Source organism: Amborella trichopoda, chromosome 7, assembly GCF_054954075.1.
Source record: "Amborella trichopoda isolate Santa Cruz 75 chromosome 7, AtrichopodaSantaCruz75HAP2 v2.0, whole genome shotgun sequence".
In the NCBI taxonomy this organism is placed as follows: Eukaryota; Viridiplantae; Streptophyta; class Magnoliopsida; order Amborellales; family Amborellaceae; genus Amborella; species Amborella trichopoda.
Genome location: NC_142342.1, coordinates 26,873,948 through 26,885,989, shown reverse-complemented (window position 1 = coordinate 26,885,989; position 12,042 = coordinate 26,873,948). Strand labels below are relative to the sequence as shown.

General features: G+C 36.3%; 1 protein-coding gene across 26 annotated transcripts in view; it reads right to left on the bottom strand.

Annotated features, from left to right (window-relative positions):
* Positions 1 to 12,042, bottom strand: part of LOC18432812 (uncharacterized) — a 42,093-nt gene that overhangs the window by 25,786 nt on the left and 4,265 nt on the right. For 4 of the 26 annotated variants that reach the window (XM_020666382.2, XM_088872649.1, XM_088872651.1 and 1 more), the window contains exon 2: positions 3,243 to 3,395. In XM_020666382.2, the coding sequence (XP_020522041.1) occupies positions 3,243 to 3,376 (134 nt within the window). In that variant the 5' untranslated portion in view covers positions 3,377 to 3,395. Of the gene's footprint in view, positions 1 to 332; positions 524 to 3,242; positions 3,396 to 5,067; positions 5,139 to 5,175; positions 5,360 to 6,289; positions 6,435 to 12,042 lie in introns of those variants that run through there. The other 22 variants (XM_088872645.1, XM_088872652.1, XM_088872657.1 and 19 more) reach the window with 12 other exon arrangements.

Sequence of the window (12,042 nt, the reverse complement as noted above, 5' to 3'; positions counted from 1 at the left end):
CTTTGTGGTCCGATGAAAATGAAGGTATTGGTAGTCAGGTTACATTAGAGTTAGGGGATGAAGTTACACATTGGTTTGGACAGATATTTTGTTTTGTTTTTCAATGATGGAATTTTCCTACTTGGTTGTTTATCCAGAAACTATGAGCAGGAAATTTTATATAGTGATGTAATTAACTGCTCGTAAGTGCAACATTGTAAGACACAACTAAAAAAACATATGCAACATTCATGATGCTTTGCTGGATAATCAGCAAGCATATAGAACTGAAGGAAAGTTTCCATTAAAATATAGGAGCAACAAGGGGCTCGTATCTATGAAAATAATCTCACATGTGAGCAAAGGGGTATCATTGTCTTCCCATCCACGGGCAATCCATTGTCTTGCCATCCATGAGCAGTGACCACGAAATAAGATCTTCCTCATGCTTTTACTAAGATGGAACATTTCCTCAATGAGAGCAACCAACTTCAGCATGCAGAATAAATTAAAGAAGACAGGAAGTTTCTACAAGAAATTGCGCCTGAATTACCAAGATAAAGTGTAGTAACTGAATTATGGATCACATAAAGGAAGTGCAATATCAAGTTATCAACATAATCATGAAATATGGATGCCACTTAGAGATCTAAGAGAAAGAGAATATCATGATATATAAGCATTCTACCTATCTGTAAGATAACTTTAAACATTTTCTGAAACTAAGATAAAAGAGCCCATTTGGGACCATGAAGCGCCTAATAGAGTGGGTATTAGAGTGAATGATCTTAGGACACTCACACTTGTAGTCACCCAATGTGTTCTAGCCTCTTGGCTTTGGTGATTCCAGAGAACATTTTCCTATAAAAGGCCAGAAGAAATAGAGGATTGAATTACTGAAATTCTGATCTTAAGTCAACCAGTGTTTTGAAAGCCCATTTTGGTAATGATGATCATTAAATTTCTTATAACAATCCATGGTCCATACTTTCTCCCAAAAAAAAATAAAAAATTCATGGTCCATCATAGCTTTTCATTCTGCATGATGTACACATGGTTAAAGAATATTCTTAGACCAAGCTGTCTATTCTAAAGAAAACCCCATTCTCAACTCGATAGTACCAACAATTGAAAAAATAAATAAATAAATAAATAAATATATATATATATATATATATATATATATATATATATATATATCAATGGGAAACGATGCACATATTGCTGCATCTCCTTACCTAGTCAGGTTCTGAACCTTTCTTGAATCTAAGATGTCAAATAGAACCGTTGGGCACTAATCTCTCCAGTTTGAAAGAGACTAATTACCACAAAAATAAAAATAAACATAAATATTAGATATCCATCAGTGTCCCCACTAGCCTCCTTTGGAGCTAGTTATGTGTACATCTATGTAACACAATAACTTCATATCTATAACCTTCTAGTAAGATTAGTGAAAAAAATATAACCTTCTAGTAAGGGCATGCTCATAGAGCACAACCAGATAGCATACCTTCTGTCATCTGGTCCTCACCACGCTACCAAGTCGATTCCCATCTTGTGTTGAACTTAAGGTAAATGAATATCAACAATCCACAAACATTACCACAAAGAAAGAGGTAATTATGTTTGGGAAGACTACCTCATGACAATCCTACATCAAAGGGAGGTGGGTGACTACGAAATAAATAGCTTCTACTGCATATTCCACAAAAGGGAGCAGCACTCTAGAAATTTCCATAACTCCGAGCTGATATGAAATGCTACACTCCAAAGAAGAAATCCTCAACACAGAAATTTGAGGGCCACAGTTCCACACATGGACTGGCATTCACCTATTTTAAGGAAGACCTAATGAAATCAGAAATCCAAAAAGTAGCTCTCCCACCAAAAAGTAATTTTCGTTTCTCATAAGAGTGAATTTTGTTTCTTATAAGATCTTCTCCTCTTGGAGGGTGACACTTATGTAAGGTAATCATGTTCATGCCTAGTTTTGGCTCATGTGAGACTGCAGAGATGGGTAAAAATTTCTCCTTCTTGGCTTGTTGGACATGTCTTTTGGCAAGAAACTCAAAAACGAAAACCTTTCTGATTTTGGCTCTTCCAATATGATATGCTCAGAGAGGTTTAGCACTTCAAAGATCCATCGAGGAATTCTGCTAACCGATTCTCATGTGACAAGACATGACAGGGCACATATTTCGCCCCAAAGCCAAAATATCTAAAAAAAATTCACAGAAGTTATCATTATCTTACATTTTCTGTCCCAAACTAAACATGGAAATCTATTTGTTACCAAAGTAAGTTAGACGCCATGAGGAGTAAGTAAACAGATCCAAGAAATAAATTTTAGTGATCACTATTGAAGCCCTTAGCTCTTTATATCAAGAACTGACTCAAGGGAGAATAACATAAATGCCCCTTCATTTGTATAAATGGCTGCCATACATGGTTAAGTATGCCTCTAGAGAAATACGCCTCAAAACAGACAGCAGCAGAGAATGGAGAGGGAATCCAAATATCCAAACCACATAAAACTTTAAGTTTTATCACTCCAAACTCAGAATAGTAATTGTTCACTGAATACCCTAATTTTAGAGGCATATACAAGAGTATCAATCCAAATGCAAACAGATTTGCATTATAAAAATGTTATGCCAGATCATTATAAAAATGGTACACTAGATTTTCATGATTTTTTCTCACTGGTGGGGGACGGTTTGGTTCAAACTTGGGATGCAGAGTGGTAATCGACAAAACACAATCCAATCAAACTCAAGCCAAAAAGTTGGAAGTTTTGGTTTGAATAGATCAACATGCTCAAAAGTTAAATGAAAGTAAGTAAACATGAGAAGGGAAGACAAAGGGGGACATGCATTGTGTGAGTATAACTATAAACTAATGGCAGCTAAACAGCAATTTCAGGGACGCATATACTTTAAAAATTTGTAAACAATAATTTCAGGGACAAAGGTATCACTAGCATTATTTGGACATATTTATTTTGAATCATTGAAATTGTAAGGTGCATCCTAAGAAAAAGGCCACATAAACTTTTACTGTCAACTTATACATGAAATTGATTGTTGGAAAGAGGTAATACAGAGTAGGCAAGTCAAGTCTTAAATATAGTGAGGAGCAAACACAGGAAGACATTCTTTTGCATTTAATCCATCTGAAGTAAGCATTAGCAATTAACAGTAGAATATATTTGTGAATTGAGCTCTGAACCAGACAACAATAAGAAGAGTGAGTATGCATACTTCTCTATGAAGGACTCAATCATAAGCTTCCTCTCTTCCCTGGTTCGACGCTTGCGTGGCTTCTTTACATGAGAAGCATCGCATGCAGCTAAAGCAAATGTTTGCCCAACCCATCTAACCTTTACTACATGCATGATATTTATAGGAGCTCACCTGAAATGGAGATATCCATACATATTACACAGTGATCATAACTTTCAAACCACAATAAATAATGTGGCTAAATAAGTATTTGGAGTGTTCTCATGACCAGTTTCCCTTCAAATTATATCAATAAAAGTAGGGATTGGTTGTTGTTTTTCTTAATATTGTTACCAGATTACTTGCATCAAAATTGATTAATCAATAAACCAAGTAGCTGAGTTGAATAAATAAATCTATGACAATATAGGCTTTCATAATGTTGCAATTTAATGATAAACCCCAGGATCCAGCTTAAACATATGCTTTTAACAGTGCCCTAAGAAGGAACTAAAAGTTTAAGAAATACAAAGTATAAACATTTAAAGGTGCCAAGACAAATTACAGAAAAAATAATTACACTTTGGGAATGAGGTTATAGATTTCTTGAGATACCTTCTTACAAAGTTTAGTAATAGCGTCTATAATTGCTTCTGGTTTAGGTGGGAAGGGGAGAGTGGCCAAGTGGTCAAAAACGACAGACTGTAAATCTGTTGAAGATTTTCTACGTAGGTTTGAATCCTGCCTCTCCCAATACCAATCAATTCTTTTTTTGAGTTCGATCCGTGCCACCATGAATGTTCAATCGATAGTCACTACGAAAAGTTCAGTGGTCTCACTACAATCGGTTACACTTTGGGAATGAGGAAGAACTAATCCAAATTAAAAACTAATCTCTGAACTTTTACAAGCTAAATGAGAATCCATGATTCTAAATCCTGAAGACTACATTTGAATGAATCAGCTACCTGTCCCCCTCCCCAACTACAATGTCCACTCATCTTTCCAAATGAACCAATTTTTTCAAGAGTTGAATTTGAATTCACAAAAGACCCAATTGTGTCCCAATTCTGATGTTTAAGCTTTCGTTTAACCTATTGCAACCCTTTATGAATCTGTTCCTTCGCTAACGTCAAATACACTTTTACATCAATGTGGTATGCTCATGTCTATATGCCCATCGGCATGTGTTTATGCCTACATATCTATTGGTCTAGTGTATCCACAACTATATCTAAGCATGTATGAATAATGCGAACTTAGGAGCCCCATGGCAAAGGAAAACCTGGCGAAATAGACCTGCAACATGCACATTGCGGCGTCACCTACCTTAAAAAGCTGTAGTGAACATACCACATTTTTGGCCACAAAAATGCTACTTGTAGACTGTGAACACAGTCAATGGGAGACATTTTGTGTATTGCAAGGTACTTCACCCCCTAAAGATGAGATCAAACCACAGGGAAATCATCGCTTCTAAGTTTGAATAGATGGTTTTGATTATGCAACGAATAAGGTACTCTGTATCAAGCAGTATCTTTACCCCACTAGGGTTCACGGCTTAAGAACAATCTTATGGATGTATAGTAATTATCTACATGTTCTCCTCATGTTCAAACAGATTATCTACATCTTCTCATCTAATGGAGACGAACAGCGAAGCACAATTCCAGCTCATACGACATAACATAAAACAAAACAAAAAAAACCGCCACACCCAGCATTCTACTCCTAGTACAACTCAGTCCTTCATCATATGCAAAACCAATAAGAACAATTGCGATAGAGAAAGAAGGGACAGAGAGCATCGGCTGAACCGATGAAAAAGGGAAGCAAGAAACATGCAGTTATAACAGAATAGCACCATATCTGAAACCATAAGGAGCTTGCCAACAATCCAATGCCATTACATTGTGGACGGTGTAAACACTTAATACACATTTGGTAAAATGGAATAGAAGAAGTAATATACCCAAAACGACGAGCAGGGCAGGGCACAAGAAGCAAGTTCCGAGCTAAAAAACCCTTAGCAGGGCAGGGAGAATCAAGTATAGCTACTCTTGCCCCGGGAAATACAGATTACGTCGAGAGAGAGAACCTGTCACACAAGTTAGAGAGAGAGAGAGGGGGCGAGAGTGGAATTAACTTGATAAGCCGTTTTGTCACACTTCGGAGAGGTATCTTATCAGATCTTCGATAAGGAAAGCGCCACTCGCTGCTCTTTTATGCTAACATCTACATTTGTGTTTCCGTCGGCATATATTATGTGTATATGATCCACCACTTAAAACACGTAGTTTTCGTTAATTTTAAAAAATGAATACTGTTATAAGATGTCATAAAAATACATATTTTTAGAGTTTCAAACTTTTTTTTTTTATATATTCACTTTCACTATCGTCTAAAAAAAGTGAGAACTTCAAACTTTCCTTTAACTCGTTCCAAGCCCAAGTAAAAGTGGTGGGTTGCATTAGGCAGGCAACAAGCATAAAACATTTTCATATCTTATCTAGATGACTTTCACCATGACTGAGATTTTCAACCCCTAAAATTTCAGAACCAAAATTCATCTCTAAGATGAATTCCAAAATGGGGATACATGTGCGGACCTACATGGATAACAGTGTGGTTTCTATAAGGTTGAAACTCTAAACAATCCAATTAAGGCACTTGCAAATTTTATTATAATATGTAATTTTGGTGTAAAAAATGATTAGGATTATGTGAAAATCTCTTTTCATATCTAATTATAAAATTTTGAACTTCAAAAATGGTTAAAATGGAATAGATCGATAAATATATGTAAATCTTGAAAATGTATGGTCTAAATAATGTGTTGCAAGATGCATTATTTCTAAGACTCAAAATCTTTCTTTTTTTTTCATATTTACATATCTCCATATCGAGATGATCAATTAGAGGTTTTTTCAATGGTAAAACAACATTTTCCAATGGATTTTTGAAGTGCATCTTTAATTCTGTATTTTATGGTTGCAATCTTATATAAATTTTTTAAATCATATCATGTACATATACAATTTTAAGGAGAATTTACATAAGGGATTGTATACAATGAGACAATTTACCTTTGCTACTAAGAGGTCACGATAACCTGACAGCTTGAGTGTGTCACAAAGTTTGAGAAAATTTCTTTTAACCTTTGAGCTTGGTCAATAGAATAAATGCAACCATCCAATTTCACATCCATTGGTCGAGATTAATTTTGATCACCTGGACGCTTCGAAATGTGAATTGCCGTAAGAAAGGGGTATTTGATGTTTTAAAAAGACAATATAATTTAAAACATGTTGAGACTCCAATTAAATGCTTTATCAGAGGACATCACACTCCGGGCCAAATTAGCCCATATATTCCATATCATAGAAACACGGGTTTTTTGTATTATATATTGGGAACAAAATAATTCCAGGAGTTTAATCCCCTGTTATAATTTATATTGGCCAAATAATGCAGTAAAAAAAAATAAGGCCAACTACCCTTGATTATAACCTTAAGACCTATACTGTCGTTTCTAACAAAACAAGACGTACATACATATAAAATGAGATAACATCAAATGGGATATCAACCCATATACCTGATTTATGGCAAGGTTGCTAATCCTACATCCGTGTCTATTTTAGATAATGGGCATCACATGGTTATTTCAGAGCTCAGAATTAATCTCTTTGACTTTTCTCTCTTTTCTCAGTCTATCTCAACACTGCAATTCATACTTGATCAACCTGTGGCAATAAAGATACATCATCTCAAAGAAAAATATGCAAACCCTTTTCTCATCTGCTCACTCAGTTTTATAATCATTATCAGGTGATAAACTTCAATTTCTCTTTGATAACCACCAAATATCATCTTTACATCTCCATCGTCGATTTCTTGATGATGCTTATGTTGGGTTTATGTGGCATTTAAAGATCTTATGAGTGTTTGTAAAATGAAATAATATAGTACAACATGAACTCAGTGGGAGGGGCCATACTATACAAACGATGTTTGCAAATACTGGACAGTGCTTGAAGATTTAGGCCAATCAATTTGGAAAAACCCATATTACATGGGCATAGAGAACAAATCAAGAAGGGCTAATGGGTCATCCCTTGATGAAGTCGGAGCATATGCCCGAATGAGTAAGCCGAGGGACTGTGTGACTGATGATAGCCTACAAAGACGGGGGTCAAAGCCTCATCCATGTGTCATCACATAACATGCATATTGATAGATCATTCAGGAAAGCAAGTAAGCCACATTCAAGGTGACGTATGCATGTGCGAGATACCGCTATGCGCCATAGAGCTATGGTCGCATCAGGTCGATGTGACATTGACTCGTCTCTAGGGGAGGACCTGAAATCTATAGATTGGGATTGCAAGCCCTTGGCTCATCGACTAGACTTTGGTGACCCGCTAATGAGTCCATGCTTAGACTATAGACCATGGGAAACACTGAGTCGGTCTTATAAAGTAAGTGTGGTCTGTAGTCTACAATTGAAGGTCTAGTGCCCCATGATTGTTGATTCAATTCCTAAACCATATAGATCATTTTCCCATCAAATTAATTTAATTGTGTTTGTTTTATGATATAAATTATTTTAAAATTATTATTTGAATTTTTATGAACCACTGGATATTTTATTTATAATTTTTGGATTTATAAAATTAAAGATGTTGATTTTACAATGATTTAAATATTCAAATAATATTCGAAAATTCTTTTATTAATTTTAAAAATATAAAAATACCATGGAAGCCCCTTGTGCACATGGACCACCATATTTCTAGAAGGTGGGGCCCCATGAGTGCTTCCCTTGGGTGGCACGCTCCACCCTTATTCTCTTTCCTATTTTTGTAGTGATATGACATGTGGCCATATGGTTGGAAGATATTGACTAAATATTTACTTGATATATATTTGAAAGATTTTGTGGAAAAATTAAATAGACTTGTGCTATTTTATAGTATGCAATATTTGGTTTATAATTAATTTATTTAATTTCTATTGATGGAAAATGGTTTAAGAAAGGAGGATAATGATTCATGCACCTTCCATAATGTTGATGGCCCAACTATGGAATGGATGACTCAAATCTCTCATCCCACAAGTCACCCACGATCAATGATTCATATTCAATCTCACAAGAAGAGGCAAGCCAAGGAAAACCCTAAGAAATCCTAATCTTGTTCAAAGCCTATAAAAAAGGATTGTCTCTACCCAAAAATCTCGACACTTTATCTCTTGTACCTAATTCACATCTTTCTCTCTCATATCCCACAAAGGGGCATGCCCCACTTAGAATTTCTCTCTCTCTCTCTTAAGAAAAGTTTTTCTCTCTCTCTTAAGAAAAATTTTTCTCTCTCATGAAAGTCAAAGGGGGCATGCCCCACTCTCTTATCTTTGATCTCTCTCTCCCACATTGTGAAAGAACCTAAGGGTTTAAGTTATGGAGTTTGTCTCTCTCCTATTTCTTAACTATGGATTTATGGCTAAGGGTTATAGGGTTTAGCAAAAAGAGAATTCATCTCTTTCAAACTAGGTTGCTAAGAAAAATCACCTAGGGTTTGAGTTTGTAATCAAATGCGTTCATGTTCTATTGGTGTGGCTTGGCCTAAACTTACTTTCTCGATTAAGATTGAAGGTTGATCATTGATCCCGCAGCATCGGATGATGGTGACTTATTGTGGGGTGTAATAAGCCTGGTTGAGATAATCTCCGACACTCTTCACTTTATTACTTGCAATCTTATCTTTATATTCTCAAGCATAGTGCATAGTTATTCAATGGCATCAAGTTTTAAGATCTTAGTTTTGTTGTTATATTGATTTTATTTTAAAGCATGTGTTATTGTAATAAGACCACTTGTAAGTGATCTTTGCCAAAAGAAAAGAAAAAGAAAAGAAAAGGGGAGAAAAGAAGAAAGGTAAAAAAAATATATTCCTTGGCAAGATCGCATTAGTCTTTCTTTCAGCTTATCCTCTTCCTAACCTTCACACCAGATCCTGACTTTGTCTTTATCTTCTACATGAATTTGAATATGTGAGCTGATCTTCTAGTTCAAATGAGCAAATTTCGTGGATTTGAATTCGAACTCAAAGGCTTCACTCAAGTTTAAATCCATGAGTAAATCTCTTGAGCTCAATCTCAATCACGCATAAACTTGAATTTGTATTTATCATGTGTGGTCAACCATTAACCATACACGAATTCGATTTTCACACTCATCTTATGTAGCCAACCATCACTCTTTTGAATTTTAAATATGCAGTCTTGCGAGTCAGTGGAGTTGTCTGATAAGAAAGACTAGAATATGCTCCCTTCAATACTCGTTGGTTCACTTTTCTGTTCATCCCGCTAATTACGCTTTCTTCATTTGTATAGGACATTTCCACACCTTTTAAGGGTGATTGAACCGAGGATTCGACGGTCCTGATTTCTTGGAAAATTTGTCACATTAAGGGAGACATTACAATATTAGTAGTTGAATGTTGTTATGTCTGGAACATACGAGACATGGAGCTTTAAAGCTCCAACCTTCAAGCTATATGTTCAATGAGCTATCCAACCTCCGAATAAGACAAAACTTCAAGAAGAGGGCCACAGTACTTCAAACATGGTTTCCTGAGAGTCTCAATTCAATCCCATAGGCATCAAGCTTCGCGGTGTCAATTAGAGCATACCCAAACCAACGGTGGATACAGACATAAGTTAAACCAGGTCCAAATATTGCCCAAGTCATATCACCCTTGGACTTTAAGGCATATGAGGCCTTAATATATACATTTTATGAATTCACCCCAATATATCATGACGAGGTTTCTTTTAAGCTCTATCGGTCAAAACCCCATTATTTCAACGTACAACGGATCTTTTAAAGAGTCATATCACATCTCATCCAGAACTCTTCCAATATCCAGCGGAGAGGCATTTATGTGCCAGGGAATATATACATTCCGGAGTTCCATCTCAAATAGAAACGTCTTCATTATCTCTTATCATAGATCATATGTTATAATACATGTGTATAACCAACGATAGATGTCAAGATTAAGTCATATATGTTCCTCCACATATCACATAGATAGACGTACATCGAGTCTTAGGAGTATATGTATCTTAGAACTTAGCTCAAGATGAGATGGATTCACCATTTTATGTCAACCTTGAATATGTTTAGCTGATGGGTTCTTGGCATTATTCATTGTGAGTTAGGACCTTTAAGGGCTAACTGACGAGTCAAGATTCCTCTAGGCATATCAAGCCTTTCATATGATGGATCTTGATCATATCATGGGGCATTTTATTTTCATTGAGCCTCATACGAAGCTTAGCTGACATGTCATTATCAAAATGCATCTAGTCCTCATATGTGACTGAAAACACACCCAATATCACCTTGTACTAAGCACCCCCCTCTCCCCATAACTATGGCCCCACTAAACACCTAAACACCTCAACTGTTCAAACACTACACTTCGCCCCTCACTTTCTTAGTTTCCCATCGCCCAACACCCTCTGTACGGTCTCCAGCAAAGCCAATTTTATTTCAAATATATCTTAAATCATTTTTTGGCTAAAAACCTTACAAATTTCAAAAGATTCATATTAGTGGCATACTGGTATCTCTCTCGATGGGCCAAATGTGTTTTGTTTATGGGAAATTGCATAAATTGGCATGTATCATCGGTCCAAAGGTTATTCTTTCTCCACATGACTAATCAAATGATCACTCAAGTGAATTATTCAAATTATTACTTATTTGGAGATGAGAAATTTTGAAAATGTCACCTACTTTCTGTAGGAATGTAAATGGCATCTCCGCCCACCTCCTATGTGTAGGGCTGACAATGGGCCAATTTGCGAGTCCTTGAAAAACCACGATTCAACCCACTAAAGTTGGCCTTAGAGCCAAGTTGGGGCAGCCTAGGCATTTGATCGCAAATTTTTGTACGACCCAGTTTCTTATCGTTTTCTAAGTTCCTTTCTTGCTAAATCCTTTGAGATTCTACCCTGCTTGAACTGGTCCAAGTTGTAGTCAAGGCTTCTTAACAAGATTGGGCTAGGGCCCCATCAGCCTAGTGTGGGCTAGGGTGAACCAGCCCGTGCCTTTGCCAACCTTACACAAAAAGCTCCTAGGCAAGGAGCACAAGATAGATCACCCGAAAGCTCGAAACCAACATAATTATCACTTCTAGAAGTGGGCATGAGCTCATTTGTGACAAAGAACCATGCACCTACTCTTTGGGAGTTGTTTAGAGTAGTGTTACAAGAATCAGACTGATCATTGAATGGATGATGTGGCCGAAAAGCACATCCCAACTTTGTTTAGCCATCTAGCGAATAAAAATTGACTAAACCAACCAATCAAAACTAGCCAACTGTTAATTTTGGTTAACTTTCAATCAATCCACTTCTTTAGCCTAGGCCAATTAAGGCACTAATCAACAATTCATCAAATCAAATATAATCTTGACAATCTTGGTACACATGGGTTGCTCTGAGGTACAAACTGTTGGGTGTCCCGTCCCATGGTGGGAGGGCACCAATGGAATTGTCCAATATTTAAAAGAGTAGTTTGGGAAAGTGAAAGAGGGTGACTTGTTGACCAAGTCATCATACCACAAAAAATAAGATCTCACGTATGGGTTTGGTATGGGGAGATATTCTTCTTATCTCTTTCCATAAAGGGAGATAGAGATGGACCTCCCTTTAGGAGGTTATGGGATGCACTTCTAAATTTACTTGTTATGCCTTGGCTCATACACAACAAGAAAATACATCGAGACTCTTTGTGTGGTTGACTCTTCTTTGTTGTATTGAGGAAAAA